Source organism: Ambystoma mexicanum, chromosome 8 (assembly GCF_040938575.1).
Source record: "Ambystoma mexicanum isolate Mex_15411 chromosome 8, UKY_AmexF1_1, whole genome shotgun sequence".
Lineage (NCBI taxonomy): Eukaryota > Metazoa > Chordata > Amphibia > Caudata > Ambystomatidae > Ambystoma > Ambystoma mexicanum.
Window position 1 is genome coordinate 1,014,638,046 of NC_090929.1, and position 23,697 is coordinate 1,014,661,742.

The 23,697-nt window shown below is 48.6% G+C and overlaps 1 protein-coding gene across 1 annotated transcript in view; it reads right to left on the bottom strand.

The window, feature by feature from the left end:
- Positions 1–22,433: 22,433 nt before the first annotated feature.
- USP48 (ubiquitin specific peptidase 48) overlaps positions 22,434–23,697 on the bottom strand; it is a 1,688,863-nt gene continuing 1,687,599 nt past the window's right edge. The window contains exon 27 of the mRNA XM_069610955.1: positions 22,434–23,099. Coding sequence (XP_069467056.1) covers positions 23,077–23,099 — 23 coding nt within the window. The 3' untranslated portion in view covers positions 22,434–23,076. The remainder of the gene's footprint in view (positions 23,100–23,697) is intronic.

Below are 23,697 nucleotides of genomic sequence, written 5' to 3' on the forward strand. Positions count from 1 at the left end.
TTTTGACACCGACTGACCCAATTTCCTTCCGGTGTAGCCAATGAAAAGTTGATTATCCACTCTAAGCTTGGAGAGCCTAGACATGTAAAAGCTCAGAGCTCTTCTCGGGTCCAGCCTGTGCAATCTTTCCTCTCTTTACTGGGATGAGGTGGAGGATAGAACGCAGGCAGAACAATTTTCTGATTTAAATGGAAATCAGACACAACGTTAGGTAAGAATGAGGGTTTAACCCTCAATACAACTCTGCCCCTGTGGAACACAGTATAGGGTGGCCCAGAAGACAGTGCCTGCAATTCACTCACTCTTCGTGCAGATGTTAAAGCAACCAAGAAAACGGTTTTCAACGTTAGTAATCTTAATGGACAAGTGTGCAAGGGTTCAAAAGTGGCACACATTAAAAACTTTAGAACCAGATTAAGGTCCCAAACTGGGACTTGGAAAGAAGGAGGGAACACATTGGTGAGTCCCTTTAAGAATTGTATTATCAAAGGAATTTTAAAGTAGGAACATTCTTCCAAAGAGCGCTTGAAAATGGAAAGCGGTGCAAGATAACCTTTAATGGTCCCAACATTGAGGCCTCTATGTGCCAGGGACAAGAGGAAAGACAACACTTCTGGGATAGAACACAGAAAAGGATCAATGTTCTTTTCCCTGCACCAGTTGCAAAACTTCTTCCAGCGGCAACGTTAGAGATTTTCTTGCTGGCCTTCTTGCCAAAAGCAACACCTCCATGACGTCATCTGGAAGGTCCCAAACCTTGTATCCCAGCCTTTCAGATACCAAGCATGAAGGTTGAGAGTCCTGACCTCTGGATGGAGAACCTGGCCCTCCATTTGTGAGAGAAGGTCCTCTCTCTGAGGAAGACGTAACAGAGGGCAGATGGACATGTCTAGAAGGTCCGGGTACCACGTTCTCCTGGCCCAATCCGGGGCCATTAGGATCATGTGGTCTCCAAACCGTCTCAATCTCCTGATGACTTGAGAAATGACGGGAATCGGAGGGAACACGTATAGCAGTGGGAAGTTCCACTCCACCACAAACACATCTCCTAGGGCTACTCTCAGGGAATTCCCTTGAGCAATACTTTTCGCACTTCCGGTCGATTCCGGTCGCAAACAAGTCTACTTGAGGGGTTCCCCAAAGGGTGAAGATCTCCTGAAGGACTTCCTGGGCCAGTTCCCACTCATGGGACACCGTACTCTGCCTGCTCAGAGCGTCCGCCGTCATATTCTCCTTCCTGGCTAGATGAACTGCCGTTAAGGAGATTCCTTCTTGAATTGCCCAATACCAGAGCCGCATTGCCTCTCTGCACAGAGGTAGTGACCCTACACCACCTCTTTTGTTTAGGTAATGCATGGCCACTGTGTTGTCCGTCATTATCAGGACATTATTTCCCCTGACAGGTGGCAGAAAAGCCTTCAGCGCTAGTCTGATTGCTCTCAGCTCTAAAAGGTTGATCTGTAGTTTGGACTCCGATGGAGAGCAACGACCACTGATTGTCAGATAGTTGGCATTAGCTCCCCACCCAATGAGTGAGGCGTCCGTCACTACTGTAATCTCCGGCCATGGTTGCCAAAAATGTTCTCCTTTTAGTATGTTCTCTGTGCAAGTCCACCTCAGAAGATCCTGCCGAACCTTGTTCGGAATCTGAAGGAGATCCGTCATTTGACCTGAGAACTGGGGCCATTGAGTCTTTAGAGCCCATTGAAGGGGATCTCATTCTCAGGTGTGCTTCTGGCACTAGGAAAATGCAGGATGCCATGAGGCCAAGCAACCCCAAGAAGTCGTAGACCTGGAGATTTTGGGCATTTTGGAATTTGGAAACCATCTGAAGAATGTCTTGAGCCCTCGACTTGGGAGGCAAGCGCTTTCCCAAGGAAGTGTCTAATACAGGCCCTATGTACCGGAGCTGTTGGGAAGGTGTCATTTGTGACTTCTTGAAATTGAGGGAGAAGCCCAGTCTGTGGAGGAAGTGGCAGGTGACTTTCAGATGATCCAGGGCTTGTTCGACAGAACGTGCCCTGATCAACCAAGCGTCCAGGTAGGGGTAGATGTGAATGCCCCCTCTCCTGAGGTGCGCTGCCACCACTACCATTAACTTTGTGAAGACCCTCGGGGCAGAGGTCAACCCGAATGGCAGGACTCGAAACTGATAGTGCGAGTCGCCAACTACGAACCTCAGGTATTTTCTGTGCTTGAGATGGATTGGCACATGAAAATAAGCATCCTGGAGGTCCAATGACACCAACCAATCCTGAAGTTGAAGAGCCTGAAGGATCTGAGAAAGAGTGACCATCTTGAACTTGTCCTTCTTGAGGAGCTTGTTCAAGCCTTTGAAGTCCAAGATGGGTCTTGGTCCTCCATCCTTTTTGGGAATCAAAAAATATGGGGAGTACCATCCCTTGTTACTCTCCGCTACAGGTACTGGCTCTATAGCACCTTTCTCCAGCAGGGTTAAGAATTCCTGCTGTAGGAGTGGGTCTGGAAACTTCAAAGAGTAACTCCCTGGTGGATTGCTTTGAGGTTGCGTTAGAAAAGGGAGGCAGTAACCTTAGGCTATTATTTCTAGAGCCCAAACATCTGAAGTAATGGCTCACCATTCTTGCAGATGCTGCGACAGCCTGCCTCCCACAGGTGTCCTGTGATGCAAGTCCTCAAAGTCGTTTTGTGGCGGTTGCTGCGGCCGCTGATGGTAAAAAGGCTGCAGCTGGGGCTGGCTTTGCACGTTTTCCTCGTCCACCACAAGGGGCTTTTTTCTGGCCTCCGACTGGCCATTCCTCTTGCCTTTCCATATGAGGAGTAGTAACGATAGGATTGTCCCCTCCAAGATTGCCCTGATGCACAAATAGGCTGAGGTTGCCTAATAGCAGCTCCTAAAGATTTGGCGACCGCTTTTGAGGTCTGCAACCTCTCAAGGCTATCGTCAGCCTTGTTGCCAAAAAGGTGAGACCCGTCAAAGGGCATGTTCAAAAGACGGATTTTCACGTCTGGTGCGAAACCCGACTTTCGCAACCACGCAAATCTGTGCATTACCGTGCTAGTGGCCATGGACCTGCTGACACTATCAGCAGTGTGCAATCCAGACTGAAGGGATTCCTGCATGGCCTCCTTTCCATCTCCAACAATGGCTAGGAATCCATCCCTTTCTTCCCCTTCTGGTATATTCTCCGTCACCATTGCAATGCACTCCCACAGAGTGTGGGAAAATGTTGCCAAGGCACATGTGGAGTTGGCCGATTTTAACGCCATACTCCCAGCTGAAAATACCTTGCATGCCCAACCATCCACACACTTGTCGTCCCTATCCGGAGGGATGGAAGGTTACGCCACCTTATTTGAAGCTGTGGCTGCCTGGATCACCAGACTCTCAGGAGTAGGGTGTTTGGACAGATAGCCGGGGTCACTACTGCAAGGGTGGTATTTTGAAGTGAGGGACTTATTCACAGGAGGAATTGAGTCCAGGGTCTCCCAATTTCTGGCCACCCTATTTTGTAAGGCTACATGGAAGGGTACAATTGGATCTTTGGTGGGTCCCTGATCCAATATATCAGTAAGATCATCCTGGATGAACTGAGTTGGTGGTCTAGCCCATCCTAACCCACCGACCACCTTTGTCATCAGCTGCCTGTATGAGGGACTGGCATGTTCCCCTGGTTCTGGCCTGCCAAAACCTGTCGCAGGTGAAGTGTCAATTCCACTTGCATTATGCAAGGTTTCCACCAGATCACTCATTCTGCTTTCCTCAGAAATCAGGCATTCTGGGACATTTGGGGTGCCATACTCTAGGCCAAAAGGAACATCCCCCTCCTCCTCCTCAGACCTCGCTTGTTCTTCAAAAATTGAAGTTAAGGATTTAAAATATTCTTTCCTTGGTAGAAGTTTATACATTTTTTCTGGAGGAGGTGTTGCAGTAGAGACTGAAGTCTTACAGTCTTTGCAGCTTTTCCTTTTGCTGCTATTTTGACCGTTTCTGGATGAATTGGAGCATTTGAAACCTTCAGCGCGGAGGGCTTTGGGGTCGACAAGGGCGTCGATGGCGCTGACAAAATAGTAGTCGTCGACGGAGCTGGCTTCGAAGATGTCGAGGTGCTCTTCAAAGGCTTGCCCTCCGAGGTGTGTTGGGTTCTGGGCAGTGTCGGTGACCTCGAGTGATCGACTCGAGCGATCTTTTTCGCTCACGGTCCTGGAGGGTTCCCGATCTTTTCTCCTTCGATCACTCGGGCTTGAGGGCGCATGAGTGTCGGAACGGTAATGCTCCCGACCGGCTTCTGAGGAATGCGTGGACCGAGGCTTAGCCTTTTCAAACACCTCCATCATTTTAATTCTAAATGCTTCACATTCTTCGGAGGAAGAATGTTTTGTGGGGCATTTCATTCTCTTGGGGGATTCGTCCGAGGACGAGGTGGAAGGGGACTGATGGCGTCTTTTTTTGGATTTTTTCATCAAAGACGAAGAGTGGTGTGAACCACTTCGGGACCTAGACCGATGCTGTTGCCTTTCGCATCGAGGAGATTTCTCCTCATGGGACCTCGACTCAACGCTTGAGGCTTTTCGGTCGGATTTTAGACCCACCTGTAGTTTTCCCTTCCTCTCTCGCAAGGCCTTCCCTGTCACTGCCTGACTCTTCGTACAGGCCTCCATGTCATGGCCTTCACCGAGGCACCACAGACATTCTCGGTCCGGATCCAGGATGGACATTTTGGAACCGCAGGATTTACACTTTTTTAACTCTGAACGCGGGGTAGTCTGGGTCGATGACGAGGACTTCTCGAATATCGCTTCACAATAATTGTGTTACAGAACTACTTGAGGCGCGCCGAGTCTCCGAAGCAACACGTACTGTGGAAAAACAGAACTGAGGCCAACGGGCGTCGCGCGCGCTACTTTTATACCCAATGACGTCACCCTCGACAGAGGCCTTCGAGGGACTTCGACTCAGTGACATCTACACACGCCGCCCTCTGCCGAGAAAACATTTTTGAAGCAGCTAAAGCTGCATGGAATACATCTAAGATGAGGAATACGTTGGAGGACACAAACGTTTTTTTCTTTTACCGAGGATTCCTAGCCGGACAATGGGGAATATTCATGGGCATGTGAATCCATGGCAGACATCAAGCTGGAGAAGGAGAGGTTATCCATCCACTTCTACTGGCCCAAGATGGGGGTCCAGGTAGAAGTGCCACTTGCCAAATCCTTGGTAAAAGTGGCACAACAATCTAGGTACCATTGGTACCACTCCCTGTTGTGGGTGTACCATTTGAGAGGGAAGGGAATTACCTTGTTCGTCCCCTTGACCCTCCACCATCTTCTGGCAGCAGGTTTATTCTGGTGTTAGTTGACCATGACACAAGATATCCTGAGGCCATCCGAGAGCAGACAGTAACTTCCAGGTCAGTTGCTAAGGCATTACTTGGCATATTCATTAGGGTTGGCTTCCCTAAAGAAGTTGTGTCCGACAGAGGCAACACATTCATGTCCAAGTATATGCAAGCCATGTGGAAGGAGTGTGGGATTGCCTATAAGATTTCATCAGCTTATCATCCACAAACAAATGGCTATGTTGAGCGGTTTAACAGAACTCTCAAAAGCATGATTGGAGCTCTTAAATTCCACCATGTTAATTAAGAGCTGGAGAAATTCTTACTAAGATGGTAAAATGTCTTGCTAAGTATTAAAACTATTTTTTGTGTATAAACTGTGCATATGCAGTGAAACTGTAACATCATATCCCTGGCGTGTGAATGCTATGTTGGTAGACAATGCTTTGAGAATTTAGTTTGCTGTGTGATGCAGTGCGAGTTGGAAAACCACGACCTTGAAACATTCTATCCGCGCGACTCCCTGGTTCACCGGGGGGCCCTTTGAAACTCTGAAATGACTGCCTTGATGTTGCAGGGTTATTTGTAACACTGTCATAACCCTTGCTACTAATGGCAGGAGAATTAAACTTATTCCAGTTAAAGAGACGGATGGATTTATTTCAGCTATTAAAGGTTGGGTCTGTTTAGATAAAGCTTTAGGCACTCCTAGATGATGGGGGCTACCTAATCACTGTCAATGCCCTTACTAATGGTTTAGGGAGGGTCAAAGCTTTGGCTGGGGGAGTGGGAAGGGTCAAAACCCCAAGGACTGGCATGCAATGTGGCACCGATATTGTTCCCAGTCACATGACGGGGAGCCAGGGACTATGACCAGAGGACCCTCTCCAAGCCACCACCACATCCACCGTCTGAGGTTGGCACCTGGCACCCATAGCCACCCCCTTGGTTGTCCCTATAAACATTAGCGCCTAGCCATTTTATTTTCAGGCCATCCTTTTGTCTCTGTGGACCACGAGGCATGGCCAAAATGGCATTCTGCAGGCGGTGGCTCTTCCTGAGCGCAAAAAGTCAAATTTGGGTGTGGTTTAAACTAGTGTAGGGTTGTTTATACTCTCACAAACTTCCCAATTCACATCTAGTGTGGAAGCATCAGTGTTCCGCTGTTATACGGCCCTCCCAATTGACTGCCCTAAATCTTGTTGTGCCTGCCTGGAGTGTGACTGGTGGGCTGACCTAGGCCAGACCTCAAGAATGTATCATCAGTGGGAGACTTTGCATTTCTCAGGCACGTTCCTTATTCTTCCCTTAAGACTGCTCAAAGATAGGCTACTGCTGAAGATACAGGTATGGGCAGATTTTAAGGACTCTGACTCCTTTGGCTTTGCGTTCTCCGTTGGTGGGCATCCCATCAAGGGCTGTACCTTTGCTTTTTGCCATCTGTCTAGCTGGTTAGACTGGCTGTCCTCATTCTAACCGCACTTGCTGGACCCCTGGAAATATCCTGCTGGACCAAATGCCTAAGGCGAGGGGCACCTCCTGGCCTTCCGTGCTCGGGAACCTAAGCGGCATGCTGCTGCTCAGCCTCCTTTTTGCCTTGGTACACCACCAGTTGCTGCCTCCATCATGGTACTGTTTCCTTGTTGACTGGCTGCACCATGCTGCTGCCTTGGCCTTTCCTGTGCCCCCTGCTGAGTTTCTGTAGGGCTCATGTCGTTTTCTTCAAAGCTGCAGAGTACTTCACCTGGTGGGTTGTCTCTCCAGGTTTGCTCTTGGTTGGGCCTTCTTTGTTTGCGTCATCGGCTCACCCAGTAACAGCTAAGTGTACCTGTCCATGGGTCCGGATCTGGTCATTTGTTTTGTTGGAAGGGTTCACCTGGTTCTTGGAGTAGTGAGGCTTTGAAGACCCTCAAATACTGATCTTCAGTACCTGAAGTGTGGCTTATGCTCCCTCTAAAACCAGCTCTGCTTTGTCTCCTGATTCTCAAATACTGGCTTGGGACTCTCTCTTGGGCTCCCCTCCTGGCCGGTTACCTCTCCTGTAGCACCAGTGGTGTAAAAGGAGAACTTGCCCAACTCCTTCCTATAAGATGTGTCCAGTTTATTTCTGAGTGATAAAATGTAAACACGTGAAAAGCACCTCAAAGAGGTACTCACTGGACCTTTGACATTTTTCTCTGGTCTCTGTTCGGTTTGTGGAGCTTCTAAAAAATATTGGCCAGTACTGTAGTTCTAATTTTACTTGCTGTCTGGTAGTCTCCTGCGACTGCTTCACACAGTGACTTAACCCTTTTTCTCTCTTCTTTATGGATACCATGCAGACCTAGCACCCACCTGTTAGTTTAGTCCCCGATATTGTATTTAACAGAGTGAGGTGTATTCAAAGTATTTCCCCTAGTTTACTATATATATATATTTGCTTTGTTGGAATATGTTTGATAGTAAATGCAATACTAAATAAATGCATATATACATATTGCAGTATATTATGTGTGGCGTATTTTATTATGTATGTGTATGTACCAATTATAATTTGATACCAGCCCATCCTTTCCGTAGAGTGAAAACCGACTGCAATGCTATGTTACCCAATGAGAATGTTTACGCCTAACTTGGTGGACACCCTGATTTTTCACTATGGATAGATCTCCCCACACCTCTTACCAGGGGGATATGGCAAAATGTCTAATACACATTGAATATTTTGTTATCATGTTTGCCTTCAAGGGATTGGATCATTGCAAAAAAACGATTTCTAGATTACTTCGCCACTAACCTTCCTTTTAAGAGAGCCCATACTATTTTAGATGATTTCTGTACCCAAGCTCAACTTATTTTGTGTAAAGGTATTCAACCTTTAGATCAAAAGCTGAAAGTCACATTGGTTTTTGTCTATTGCCATCTGTTGATTTCCCTTATTTTTCTAATTTCCTTTTGTTTAATTAAATGTTTTATTTCACTTTAAAACATTCTGGCATAGTGCAAAAGTTCACAAGCTTAATTCATCTTTGTACGTTACTGCAGGGTTCACCAGCCTGTCTAGCCTAGAAAGAATATGTTGGATCTGTTAAGTAAATGCTCTTTAGCTGTGTGCGCCACCTTCTAGCACATAAACTATGTAACATGGTGCAAATCCTTATGATATGATTTGGTGTTTATAACGTGCCTTTAAACACGTGTTTCTAGGTGCCACAAGACACAGGAGGGAGACAGAGGGATGACAAAACAAACGATCATACTAGGCCTTGTGACATTCAGATCGTACAAGTGCAATGAGAAAGTACAAGGGAGAGGAGAGAAGTGCAGGGAAGGGGTAATTGAGCATGGCAGAGCACTACACGGGTGCAGTCCCAGACCGGAAGTGCTGCCTAGGCCAGAAGGCAGTGTAGGGTGACTGGTCAAGGGGTTGAGGGGCGTGACACCATGTGTGAATTTGAGGGCAATCATGCCATCAGTCATGACGAGCAGACAATTAGAATAGCGCAGAAGAGGGAGAGAGGAGAAGGAACAAGAGAAGAGGAAGGTCTTGAGCAGCTTCTGGAACTTCAGGTGATCTGGCTCAAGTTTGAGAGGGGCAGGGAGGCCATTCTGAGGGATGCACCTGCAGAGGAGATCTACCCCCCCACACTCTGTTTGGAGAAACGTCTGACCCGCAGAGACTTTGAGGCAGCTGAGCAGAGGGCTCTAGAAGGAAGGTATTTAAAAAGAGTGTTGTCTATAGGAGGACCAAGGCCCCAGAAATACTTGTGGATGATGGAGAGGATCTTGAACTTGATCCTCGCGGCCACCCAGAGCCAGTGGAGAGATTTCAGAGCTGGAGAGATGCGGTCTCTGTGCTTGAGGCCAAGTATACATCTTGCAGTCCTGTTCTATATTAGTTGAAGAGGGTGAAGAGTAGAGTTAGGAAGTCTGAGAAAGAGGCTGTTGCAGTAGTCCAACTTGGAAAGAACCAGAGCTCGAGAGCCAGTGAGCTTCTGCGGAAGGTGAGAAAGGGTAGGATACACCTCTGAGGAGGTGCAGCTGGAGGTAGGCATTCTTGGCATGGTCCGTGATGTGTGGAGAGAAGGAGCGAGTGCAATCGAAGATGCCGCCAAGGTTTTTTGTCTCACAGGTGGGTCAGGGAAGGGGGCCCAAGGAGGGCGGCCAGAGGGAGAGAGGAAAGGCGGGAGCAGGGGTCCCAATGAGAAAGATCTCTGTTTTACTGGCATTAAGGCAGAGGTCGTTTGAGGCGCACCATCCCTGAATAGACAATCAGGAATGAGCGAGGAGGGAGAGGAGGCTGAGGGTAGCCTGAAAGAGAGCTGTGTGTCATTCTCATAATACTGAGGGATCAGGTGGGTCAGATAGACATTGAAGAGCAAGGGCAAGAGGATAGAGCCCAGGGGAACACCACATGTTCAACAACACTACTGTTCAAGTGAACTCCTTTCATTCAAGAGATAGTGAGCCTGTAATGTTGCCCGGAGTTTTGTCTAATGTCTGTCTAGTTTTGTTATATGTTTCCAGCGCCCTGACGCCCGCGGGCTACCGGCGCGTTACAAGTACACACATACCATAACATGTGGAAAGAGAGGTGGTGGAGAGAAAGGACCCAAGTTGGACCTGGGAAGGTCGGCCCAAGGGGAAGGAGGTCAGCCACGCCAGCGCCTGACCAGTGATGCCAAGGTTCACACTGAGACGGTTGATCAAGTTGGCATGATTGACTGTGTCAAAGGGAGAGGTCAAGGAGGATGAGGATGGAGTAAGAACTGGAGTCAAGGTTGGAGAGCAGATCGCCACAGAGTTCAGGATAGCAGTTTCCGTGCCTGTGGCCAATCGGAAGCCAGACTGATGGTCATGGTGATAGCCAGCAGATTTAGTGCGGAGGTTTAGCTGAGAGATGGTCAGTTTCTCCAGGAGTTTGCCCAGGAAAGGAGTGATAGATATCGGGAGATAGTAGGCCGCGCAGGAAAGGATCAGCAGAAGGCTTTTTCAGGAGAGGGTTCACAAGGGAGGGCTGCAGAAGAGAGGGGAAAAAATCCAGTGGTAAAGGAATGATCACAGAAATCGGCCAAGGCTGGAGCGAGGGAAACAATGTTGTCCTTGTAGAAACATCAGGTTATAGGAGAGAAAGAGAGGCGAGGATGAGAGAAGGGGGAAAGGTGGTCGCAGGGGCCTTGAAATGGGTAGAGGGAGAGAGATGAGCAGAGGAGGATAGCGTGGACAGGATTAGTCTGGAGTTTTAGTGGTGAAATGAGAAGCCAGGGCCGTACAGAGGGCATGGGAAGGAAAAGGAGAGGTAGAGACTGCAGTTGGATTGGCCAGCTCCTTAAAGATTTAAAAAATTTCGGCCATGCTGTTAGAGGCCGCAGAGACCCTACTTGAATGTGGACCCTCTTTTTGGAGAAGATGGAGAGTCTGTATTGCCTTTGGAGCAGGGGCGGCCAGTTTGTCAGAGGATGTGCCCAAAGCCCTCCACTTCCACTTGGCAGCTCTGCACTTGCGTTTCAGAGCAGCCAGGTTGGAGTCATACCAAGCACTTGGAGGTAGGCTTCAAACGGATCCTCATGACTGGAGCAAGGATATCGAGAGCACTGGAGATAGGGTGATGAAGGTTGGAGACGGCTGTGTCAGAGTGAGAGTCAGCCGCAGAGGGTGGGAGGAGAGAAAGAGGCAAAAGCTGCAACTGACACCCGCTTCATAGGTTGAATGACAACGAAGGAAGGTGGCAGTGCTAGGGTAGGTTTTACCAGGAGGATAGATGGTTTCAGGTGGGTGGAAAGCAGAAAGTGGTCAGTCCAAGAGAGTAGAGTAGAGAGAGGGCTAGAGAGGAGGATGTCTAAGGAGATGAGAACATCCAAGGTGTGTCTGGCTGAGTGTGTAGGACCAGAGGGAACAATAGATGAAGAGGGCAATCTGGCCAGGTGGCCTGTACATGGTGGCCGGAGTCAGAGAGAGGCCAGGAGAGAGCCTGCAGACCAGACATTTAAAGGAGGAGTAAGCATGGGTGCGAATGATAGAGGCAGGGATCCCCTGAGGAAAGATCAGGGCCACTCTACCTCTAGGCCGATTGGTCCTAGGTTCGGAGAGGATCTTGTAGCCCTCAGGGACAAGTGTGTCAAAACTCAGGACATAGCTGGCCGTCCACCAAGTCTCAGTTAGAGCGAGAACATCCTGATCAAGGTCTTAGAGGAGGAGACAGATATCAGAGGAGTGTTTGACAGAAGAGGGAGCATTGAGAGAACTACGTGGACCAGGTTGCTACTTTTGAAACACTTTGGGTGGGGTACAGGAGCAAAGTACACCCAGTGGAAAAGGCAGAGGGGCCCAAGAGATGGCAGAGGTAGAAGGAGGGGACAGATGGCCCAGAGAGGAAGACGAGGGCGCCAGAGAGGAGGTGGCAGAGGAGCCAGAGAGGTAGCACCAGGTGGAAAAGGGCTCAGAGAAGAGGCAGAGGGGAGAGCCACAGAGGAGGCAGTGGAGGTGGAAGGGAGTGGCAGAGGAGCCAGTGAGGTAGTGGAGGAAGGTGGCGGAGGGACCAGAGAGGTGGTAGATAGAGTAGTAGGAGGAGGGAGGAAGTTGATGGATGTGGGAGATGATTATCCAGGAGGAGGAGGTTCGGCTGAGTGCGCTGGACCAAGAGGATCTCATTTACATAGACATTAATGATGGTTTTGGAGGACAGAAAGGAGGCCAAGAGAACCTCCCATCTTGTGCCACCATTAATGGGAGATTAAGAGAAAGGGAAACAGCGGCCATATGTAGGGTTCGAGGACGGGAAAGGAAACGACAAAGAGGATGTCGGTGAGAGTCTGTCTGGAGGAGGAACGGATGTGGGTGTCAGTGATGGGAAGGCCTGGATTGGATACCAGGATGTCATTCTTGAACGTCTTCCTTCCAGACTTCGTGGGAGGGGTAGGATAGGAGATAGAAAAGCAGTTAGAGAAGATGGGTGAGACTGGGAGCACCATAGAGGGGTGTAGGTAGAAAAGAGAGGGAAAAGTGAGAGGGAGACGAGAGAGGAAGTACAGCACAGAACACCACCACACAGAATGCACCGGGTGGTGGTATTGCGGGGTCGGGGGCAATACACAGGGAGGCACAATAAGGAATAGACTGAGAAGCACAAGCACGTAGACTCAACAGTTGGAACGAGCATGCAGGGGAAAAGGCAGAGGAGGCAGTCGGGTAGTGTACAATCAACAATTACCAAGAGTAAACACAGAGGGGGAACCTAGAGAGGGAAAAAGATCCAGGAGGCACAACAGGAGCAGAATGTAAAGTACAACCAACAATTTCCAACAGTACATACAGGGGGGGGGGGACCTAGAGAGGGAAAACGCCTAGAGGGCTCAACAGAAGCAAAGTGAAGGTAACAACACAGGAACAACAAACCCAAAGGGGGAAAAGAGCAAAAGAAATCGCAGGGGACACAAAGTAAGGCAACCACGAGAGAGGAGGCCTAATGGGTACGTGGAGACAGTGTACGTTGAGCCAAGCGTTTAAGTGAAAGCACGAAGGCAGAACAGTTCAGTTGAGAGCAGTAATGGGGGCTCCCCCTGCTCGCACCTTTCTTACCACATGGCATGAAGCTCTATATAAAAGGACAAACTCCTATTTACTTTTCAGCTTCCCGCCTCAAGATATCTGCCTCTTCACTCTTTGGTCCCTCAACAGCTGTACCTCCTCTATACGGAGTCATCACACACAAAGGAAAACGCGCTCCCCTTCGAACTGTCTATGACCTCCACTCAGCATCTTCTCCTCAGTCTTCGGCAATTTCACAACTAGAATGCATAGTTTAGAATTCCGGTTGGCTCTGTTGAGTGCTCACGTGCAGAGGGCATGCTGGGGAGGGGGTCGCATTTAAGGGCACTAGCTGTATTTTGTTGAATCACTTATTCAGAGTTTGGAATCCTAGAATCTGTAAGTGGCGTTTTGTGAATACAAGCTGGCTTTAACAGGTAAGTGTACAACCTTTCTACGATATGCTCCATTAAAATGAATTTAAAATGAATTTAGTGGAGCTTCTGCACAGCATTCATGTCTAGCAAGGCCACATTAAATGACAGTTTCTCCTCCAGTCACAGTTTGTCAGACGCAAAAGTACATGAAAAAGGTGTCTTCTACAATCACTAATTGGAGAATTACTGTGGAGTCTAATGACATGCATTACTCACCATAATAGCATTTCTGATGATTGTATCTGCTTAGATTCACATGCTGTGCATATGGTCCGACATCCAGTGGTAACCACAGAGTATTGCATCTGGTCTTTCGGGGACCGAAAGGGGACATCGGCATAGGCGTGTCCATAACACTATCCCTATCGTGACGTGTAGTGTACCCAAAATCCCTCACGCGCCGAGGTCCCTCCGATTGTATTTTTTCTGCCATGAGGGAGCCCAAGGCTATAGTGAGTGAGTACATAAAGAGCTAAAGTAGTAAGACGCCCCGAGGGCGCATGTGATACAATCATCAGAAATGCTATTACGGTGAGTAATGCATGTCTTCTGATGCTTGTTAATCTGCTTAGAATCACATGCTGTGCATTGACTAGCAAGCGATACCCGGAGTTGGAGGTGGGTTGTGAGAAGGAACAGTAGAGAAAAGATGTCTTAATACTGCTTGTCCCACCTGAGAATCAGACCTAGAATGAGTGTCTATGCAATAGTGTTTTGTAAAGGTGTGTACAGAACTCCAGGTCGCCGCTTTGCAAATGGACTCAAGAGGAACATTTGCAATGAATGCTATGGAGGCCCCTTTGCCTCGAGTAGAATGTGCTCTATGCTTGAAGGGCAGTTCTCTCTTAGCAAGAGTGTAACATAGTGTGATGCATTTGACAATCCACCTTGAGATAGCTGATTTAGAGACAGGATCCCTTCTCTACCAGCTGCCACTGAAACGAAGAATTGTTTTGTCTCCCTCTGTGGTTTAGTTCTTTCCAGGTAAAACAGACTGCCCTGTGCACATCTAGTGTGTGAAGGCTTCTTTCGGGCATGTTAGTAGGGTTCTGGAAGAAAGTGGGTAGTTCGATTGATTGGTTCACATGGAACTATGAGATGAATTTAAGCGCAAACCTGGGATGTTTGCCCAGAACTGCCTTATATTAGTGGACTGTAACAAAGGGGTCTATAACAGAAAGAGCCTGTAGTTCGCTAACCCTTCTGATAGAAGTGATAGCCACTCAGAAGGCTGTCTTATAAGTCAGGTCTTTCAGACTTGCTTTATGCATAGGCTCAAAGGGAGCGCCCATGAGCCTGGTCAAAACCACATTCAGATCCCAACCAGGGGGTGGGTGAGAAATGGGAGGATAAATCCTCTTAACCCCTTCCATAAAGGCTTTAATCACCGGTATTTTCCACCACAATAACTTTTGTTGTGATGTGGTGTAGGCTGACAGAGCAGCCAGATGAACCTTTAGGGAATTGAAGACTAACCCAGTGTCCAACAGATGGGTTAGATATAGCACAATGTGTGAGGGTGAGCAATCGATGGGATTGACGCCCTTGGAATTGCACCAGATGACAAAACCTTTCCATTTGCTGGCATAGCAATAACCTGTATTCGGTTTTCTTGCTTCCCCGAGTATGTCCATGCACCTCCTAGGGAGTTGCAGGTGTCCAAACTCTATGACCTCAGGAGCCAGGCTACTAAGTTCAGAGTTTGTGGGCATGGGTGTGGGGTCTCCCCCCTGTCCTGAGACATGTTGTATGGGCAGGTTAGTTTGACTGGTGGGGAGAGGGACATTTCCATCAGGTGAGCAAACCAGGGTTGGCGGGCCCACCAGTATCATGGTAACTGGTTCCTGGTGCATCTTGTTGAGAAGGGGAGTCAGGGGAAAAGCGTAGACAAATTTCCCCGACCATGTTAACCAGAGACCGTTCCCCTTGGATCGGTTCTGGGGGTACCTGGAGGCGTAGTCTTGGCATTGGGCATTCTCCTGAGTTGCGAACAAGTCGATCTCTGGGAAGCCACATTCTGCGAAGATGTTGGACACAATGTCTTCGTACAGTCGCCATTCGTATTCTTCTGGCAGAGGAAAATATCTGCTGCGTACGTCTGCCAGAAGATTGAGTTCCCCTGGAACATGTTGGGACAACAACATTTTGTGTAGAGCCCATATCCAAATATTTTGGGACCGCTTGGGTAACCCTGGAAAGTGAGTGCCCCCCTGTTTGTTCAGGTAATACATTGCTATAGTGCTGCCTGTTAGAATCAGCACTGTCTTCCCTTGTAGTTGCACCTGAAAGGCTTTCAAGGCCTTGAACACCGCTAATAGCCCCAGTAGGTTTATATGGTTGGACGCTACTTGCGGAGACCAAACTCTGTGCGTGTCATGCTGCCTACCTCCAAGGTGCCAGACAAGACCCAGCTACCCCAGAGGCAGACATCATGTCTTCAAGGGAAGTCACAACACCCTCAAGTAGGGGCTCTTTGGACTCAGTCCTGGCGCCTTTGGAGCCAGGCTCATATCGGGCCACAGTCCTGGCGCCATAGGCGCCAGGCTCATAAAAGGGGACTTTGTGTTAAAGGTGCTTAGTGTTAACTTACCTGATGCAGACCATGCTGCAACATCCAGGCCTTCTGAGGCCTGAATGGGACTACTTTATCTTTGGAACTACTTAACCACACGGGTGTGGTCAGGGGAGGAATACATACCTGAGAGGAAGGATACATACCTGGAACTACTTTGAAGGCTATTTAAGCCACGCCCAAGCAGCAACTCACGCTTCGCGTTGTTCTGCATCTAGCAGCTGGACGCTCACCGTGTTTGCTCCTGCATTCTGTCTTCTGCCAGCATCCTGGAACACCTGCAAAGAGAGAAGAGAAGAGAAAAATTTACCTGCTAAATCCGCATTCCGGAGACATCTCGCCGAAGGTCCTGAAAAGGAAGACATCCATTTAACCCTTTAAGTGGCAAGGGCGAGGTATCTCGTCCTTGACAGTGCACACGCAGTGCCAAGGACGAGATAGCTCGTCCTTTTCGGCACCTTGTTTTGAGCGATCCCTGCAAAGCAGGGGGTTGGGGGGGGGAGCTGAGGGCCACCCCCCGTTGCAGTACATCATTCCCTGCCAATTTAGGGTACACCCCAGCCCCCCCTAAAAAGCAGCCTATAAATTTGTATTATTTTTTTTGTTTACCCAACTTCGCTTGGTGCAGATGGCCACATTAGTGTGGCAATCTGCCCCCAGGGTGCCCAAACCGTACTGCCCCACCTTTTGTGGTGGCCCTCTCCCCCCCGCCCCAAATGGAGGTGGGGTGTACCTCACGCAGCTGTTTGTAGGAGGCCCGGGGAGGCCTGCATGAGGTGTCCCCGCCAGCCATTTGGGGTGAGGGGGGAGAGGGCCCCCAAAAATGGTGGGACAGGCCCCCCCATTGGGTGGGGCAGTAAGGTTTGGGCACCCCGGCACCAGATTGGCACACCAATGTGACCCTCTGCACCAAGGGGAGTTGGGTTACCAAAGGAAAAAAATGAAAATGGTGCAACGCTTTTTAGGGGGGGGGCAGTGGGGCACCCCAAAGGGTCAGGGAATTTTCTAATGGGATGGGGCGTTGACCCCCCTCCCCCCACACCCACAATGGAGTGGGTGCCAAGTCATGCAGCCCTCCCTGGGACCAGATATCTGCTCCTAGGAACGGACGCCTGAGCCCAGGGAGGAGTGCAGGACAGCCCCCCCCATATCTGCCCCCGGGGAGGGCTACATTTTGCTGGTGTGACCGTAGGTAGCACATGTTCTTTGTTTTGTTTACAGCTTTTTCTACCCGAGCAGCTGCAATGTTATGCGAGTACTGTTTTTTATTATTCTATGGTTAGAGCCCACTGTCAGTGGGGTGGGTGAGACTGGGGCTGGATTGTTGGTGGTGTGGGTGGGAATGGCCCGTCTGGGCAGATCACCTCCAACTGTCCTGGAGTTGCGGCTGGGCTGCATTACAGCTTTTCCCTTCGGGGAGGTATTGGAACACTGCCGAGATTCCTTGGTGGGGAGAAGCTGTAACGCAGGGCAGCCAGGGCTCCAGCAAAGTCGGCGGTAATATCCCTGGCCTTGGGCACCCTTCTCCCATGTGGGTCTTTGCTGGTGGTTCTAGGTATTACATTCTGGGCCGATTTGCGTAAGTCAGACCTCTGTGGATTCCCACTGGTGTCCTCTTTAGGGAAATGCATGGGGTTCCCTGTTTTCCTTGCTGGCTTCGCACCCTAGGCCCAAATCTGTAGGTTGCCCACATGAACAAAATGGGCAGTTGCGAATGGCTTGGGGTTACCAGTCGGTTACCCTTTTCCTTTTGCGCCCCCGGTAGGTGCACCCACACATGTGAGGTACCATTTTCATCGGGACACGTGTGGGGACGCGGGAAGGTAGGCCACGTGTTGTTGGCAGTGTGTTTCGGTGGGTGGCCAGAGCGAAATGTCTGAGAATTGTCTTCATTTCCGGCCAATTTCAGAGACATTTACCTGTGTCCACTCACCGAAACACGTCGCCAACAGCAGATGTCATACCTTCTCGTGTTCCCACAGGTGTCCCAACGAAAAAGGTACCTCGCATGTGTGGGTGCACCTACCTGGCTGGCAAGGGGCAAGCCGAAAACGCAAGCAACCCCCAGTCTGTTTGCAGAGGGGAATCTCAGCCATTCTGCCGACCGGCACAACATACAGTTATGGGCTTCGGGTGTCCAAGCCAGCAAGGAAAACAGGGAGCCCCATGCATTTCCGAAAAGAGGATACCCGTGGGAATCTGCAGAGGTATGATTTGCGCACATCGCCCCAGAATTTATTACCCAGACACCCCCGCAAAGTCCGAAATGTGGGGAAAAAAACGCATTTTCCGCACATTTAGCTCGGCGCACCCATCGAAACACGCCCCCAACAACACATGGCCTACCGTCCCGCGTTCCCACAGGTGTCCCGATGAAAACGGTACCTCACATGCGTGGGCGCACCTACCTGGCTGGCAAGGGGCAAGCCGAAAACGCAAGCAACCCCCAGTCTGTTTGCAGAGGGGAATCTCAGCCATTCTGCCGACCGGCAGAACATACAGATAAAGGCGTCGGGTGTCCAAGCCACCAAGGAAAACAGGGAGCCCCATGCATTTCCGAAAAGAGGACACCCGTGGGAATCCGCAGAGGTATGATTTGCGCACATCGCCCCAGAATTTATTACCCAGACACCCCCGCAAAGTCCAAAATGTGGGGAAAAAAATGCATTTTCTGCACATTTCGCTCGGCGCACCCATCGAAACACGCCCCCAACAACACATGGCCTACCGCCCCGCGTTCCCACAGGTGTCCCGATGAAAACGGTACCTCTCATGTGTGGGTGCACCTACCTGGCCGCCAAGGGGAAAGCCTAAAACACAAGTAACCCCAGGTCTGTTTTCAGAGCGAAATCTCAGCCATTCTGCCGACCAGCACAACATACAGATATGGGCTTCGGGTGTCCAAGCCAGCAAGGAAAACAGGGAGCCCCGTGCATTTCCGTAAAGAGGACACCCGTGGGAATCCGCAGAGGTATGATTTGCGCACATCGCCCCAGAATTTATTACCCAGACACCCCCGCCTAAAGGTTGGTTTTCTGGGCAGAGGCCTAGCCGTAGTTTTCGGGCCTACCGTGGCCTTAGAGACAGTCAGACTTCCGCACTTCGACGTGTGTAGTTTTCAGAGTAGCGCCCTTAATTGCTTTAGATTGCCCAGTCGCAAGACGCTGCTGCGGATGCAGGGAAGGCTTTGGATCAGAACGTTCCGAGGGAACCGGTGAAGCTTTCGGCGGCCCTGTTGGCGCTTCACCTTTTTCGACGAAGATGTCGAAAACGGCATAGGGGTTGTGTGCTTAGTGTTATGCGCTTGTACGCCCCTGTCGCCGGGTGTTGTCCCTGTAGCAAGATCAGAGTCAAGCCTTAAAGGGACGGGATGGGCGTGGCGGACCTAGAAGCGTCCGCCTCAAGGTCTATAACATCCGCAATGGATGTTTGGTCATCCGAAGTACCCCCGTCACTCTCAGCGGGTGTGGCGGTGGGGGGAGTTCCCCCAGCGACATGCCGTACGCGGCCCACCACTTTACACAGCGCTCCTTAAGGGTCTTAGGACAAAGGAGTTTGCAGGCCGCACACGCCACTTCTCGTCGTGCTCTAGGGGGAGACAGGCGTTACACATCATGTGTTCGTCCTTCCAAGGATATCTGATCCTACAGTTAGGACAGAATCTAAAAGGAGTCCTTTCCATAGATAAAGGGAAGGATGACCAGACCAAAAGGGAAAAGAGGGGAAAGGTGTAAAGACACACCGACAATATGGCCACCCAGACCCCACTCTCCCTACTGTATAGGTCGGCCAGAGGGCCCGACCACGTGGAAAATCCGGCCGCCGGATCTTATGCGCTGAAATCCACAGCCGTAGACGAATCCCCCGTAGTCTTCGTCGAAGATGTTCTTGTTGGCCGAAGTAACTTAACGGGGAAATAACCGACAATTCGGTAAAGATAAACAATGTCTCTAGTAAGAGCTCTGCTATAGGGCGACCAGTTATCTGGGCGTAAAAAAACAATCTGAGGGACCTCGGCACGTGAGGGATTTTGGGTACACTACACGTCACGATAGGGATAGTGTTACGGACACGCCTATGCCGACGTACCCTTTCGGTCCCCGAAAGACAAGATGCAATACTCCGCGGTTACCACTGGATGTCGGACCATATGCACAGCATGTGATTCTAAGCAGATTAACAAGCAACAGAAATTATGTTATGGTACAGAGTCCAAGTGCCTGTATAAGAAGGGAGTTCTGTAATAGTCAGAGGAACCCTGTAAGGAATGTAATGAAATAAGTGAGTGTAGAAAGTACTACTTTCAATGATCTGCATTCCGAAAGATTTGTATTATATGACACTCAAGAAGCAGGTTACCAATGAAGAAGGATTTAGAGTCCATGTAGGATGGGGTATTCCCATACTTCCCGTGCATCCATTTTTTTATTGTTGGCAGAATGCAAAAAAGTAGTTTATGGATTTGGCTATAGTTTGATTTCTTCAGGGCACTGCTTGACTCAACTTTACCTGATTATCTTTAGGTGCAAACAACATGGGCATGAGGGCCTTGATTTTGCGATTTAGCAGGGATCATTTTACCTTTGGATCAGTTGGTTTGAAGCTTTGGGATTTATTTGGCGTGATTATGAGCTACCTCCATCTACAATTACCAGCATTCGAAAGAACGCTGATCACCTTTTGTGAGGGATTTGGCCAATGCCTCCTCAATCCTTTAGGTAGAGTGACACTTTGGAAGTACTGGAGCTCACTCTCTATAAGGAAGACCACAAGGCAGTCGAAGAAACAAAGTCGTCCAACAATGAGGGCCCATTTATTTTTCAATCTCGTTTATTTCCCTGTAATAACTACACATTCAAATATGCCCTTAGCAGCCCATAAGGCTCTTTGAGCTTCTCACTGGCACTACTATGGCAGGTTTATCGCATTATAAACGTAATCTCTGGATCCTCACAAATTAAACAAAGAATATTGTTTGAAGCATTCACAGTACTATGCCGACAGGAGCACCATTTTTGTAGGTTTGCAAAGCAGAAGATGTACGCCTTGTGATGGTCAGCCATATAAAGAGGTCTTCCTCAAACAGTACATGCCTACAGCCAGGGACATTTGCAAACTTTAAAGCATCACCATAAAACAATAGAGGAATGAGGGACAGGACTGGTAAGAGAGACCTTAAACAAAGACGCCCCCTTACCCCTAAAAGCAGTACTAGTACAAAACAGGAGAAGCTGGTAGGCCAAATACGATTATGCCAGGGAAGGAGGCCCAAGGGGAACCGGGGGAGGGAAAATCAGGGTAAGGAGACTCTCAGCCTAGGCGGACCAACAAGTTAAGAGGAGTAATGCACCAGACCCTCCCCAATAGATAATTGACAATACCCATAGGGTATCGAGGAAGAGTACCATCTGTTCCCTGTGGATTCCCCTTAGGCCAGTGAACACATCACCCAGCTGTAAATAGAGCTTGTCCTAAGAAATCAGACAGCCTAACAAATTCTGGAGAAGCTTAGGAATCATGACTACTGAGGTGCAAATGCAGGTAAAACCAAGAAAGGGCAACTAGGGAGGGGACAAAGACCACGACTGCCACAGGTGACGCAGTTAGATGAATTTCAGGGGTGGGATTGTGATGCACCTAGAGGGATTTTCAGGGGGTGAGGTGTGGCACACTCGTATTGATTCCTGGGGGTGGGAGGTGTGACACACTTGGATGGGTTTTAGGGGCTGTAGTTGTGGTGCAGTTGGATGGATATTCAGGGAGGCGGAGTGACACACTTGGATTGATTCCTGGAGTCAGGAGGAGTGGTGCACTTGGGTGAATTTTCGGGGGTGTAGTGCACTCCGATGGATTCCTAGGGTGGGAGATGTGGTGCACTTGGGTGGATTTCGGGGGTGGGAGGTGTGGAGCACTTGGATGGATTTCCAGGACTTTCACCAACAATCCGTACTAATAAACTCACTCCTCTGCATACACCTCTCAAACTCTGGACTTAACACAACCAGACCTCTACAGCACCACAGTCCTCATGTACTTCACAACACCACAGCAACAAAATAAACCACACAATCTCGCACAACAGCACATGGTGGCCAACTTCGGAATAATCTCATTTATGCTCAGTGAACAGTGTTTCCAAACTGAAGTTGCCAACAGCACATCCCAGCTCTCTTGCTCTTTTCCCACTCAACCCTACTAACCACTCACCCTCCCTCCTTACATTACAGATCCGCCTGAGCACCTGGAGACCACACAAGTGGCATTGGTGCGTGCTATAAAAACCATTAACATGAACATGTTAAAAGAAATTAGCCCATGATGAGATTCTAACTAAAAGTAAGCCCCCGTTACCAATAAAGTAACATGTGACCGATCAGCAGGTCTTCTCACCAAACATAAGAATAGGCTGACGCAGAGGGACACCCATGTTAGTTCCTTAGCATCTGATTACTATTTAATTTATAAAAGCAAGTTTATGCCTTCTTCACATGGCAACGCTCTTCCCATTAGTTGTGGGAAGCGGAGTCTTGTGCAAGCAAGTAAAGTAGATCTCTGTGGGTTAGCCATAGTAGAAAGGGACATTGGAAAGAGAAAAGCCATGTGGTAGAGAAACTGGTGATTTTAATATACATTTGAAAGTCCACTTAAGCAGTTTATTTCAAAGCTAGGCTATAGGCCCGTGGACATATGTGATCTTGAAAATCTAGACCTGTTTTTTTTTACAAACAATAACTTCCATGCTTAACAGCAAATCAATGACAGATTCTATAAATATTTTCTATAAGAGGCTGACCATACAGTATGTTCACTGAACCAGTCCTTTTGTGCTGAGTGCACTTATAATGCAACACATGGGACATAACTCATCCCCACATGTTCAACCTATTTCGGCAGCCACTCGTACCAGCATACCTGTACAGTAAGGATTGTAAACATTTGCGGTTACTGCCATTAAACTTTTTCAGATTCACTTTTTTATATTTTTTTATTAAATATAAAATTTTAAACATTTGCTCGAAGTTAGAAGTCCGTCAGTGCAATCCACTTTGACATAAGGCATTCGGGGGAACGGAGGGGAAGAACGGGCAAGAAAGGACATGTAAAGTCTCATTTCAGGAAGGAAGTTTAATCCTTCTTGAGAAGCCATTCCTTCCTTTGCTGATATTTCCGCCCTTGAATGTCAAACTCCTCCTCACTGCTGGTTACTTCACTGCTTTGTCGACAGAAAACTTTCAGCGAACTAATGCCCAAGTAAACCTGTCCCTGTTGTAAACGAGAAAACAATGCAGTAATGAAAAAAAGCAGAACTCATACAAGCAATGCATTTTTAACGGTTCTACTTGTTTTCGTAGTCAGCATTTTGTTCAGGCACTTTTGGAAGTCATGAATTCCAAAAGCTGTTTTTAGTGAATATGAATATTTAATTGGTCAGTAATGCCCAAAAGTGCACGAAAAAAATGCAGACTTTTAAATAGCATTCTATAAAAACACTTGTTATGTCTAGAACACAGAATGAAAGGAACCAGCAATTCATGACTTTTTCTAAAAAATATAAAATTATAAATACTTCCGCTCTTGTGTGTTATGCCTGATAGAAGTGTACTGTATATCTTAACCATAGAGTTGAGGTTTGGTAAAAAACGGGGCAAACGTGAAAGTGTGTCCAGTGGATTATTTTAATGGTTTCAAAACGAACATTTATATTTAAAAATATTTACAACCCTCTACCTGCCTTACTCTTCTGATCTACTTAGATCAAGAAAAACATCTTCAGAACTCTGAGGAATACTACTGCCAAGCCAACTTGGCTGGTTGAAGAAATGGGTGCTATCAGCATCAGGCAGGGAACAACTCTTCTAAA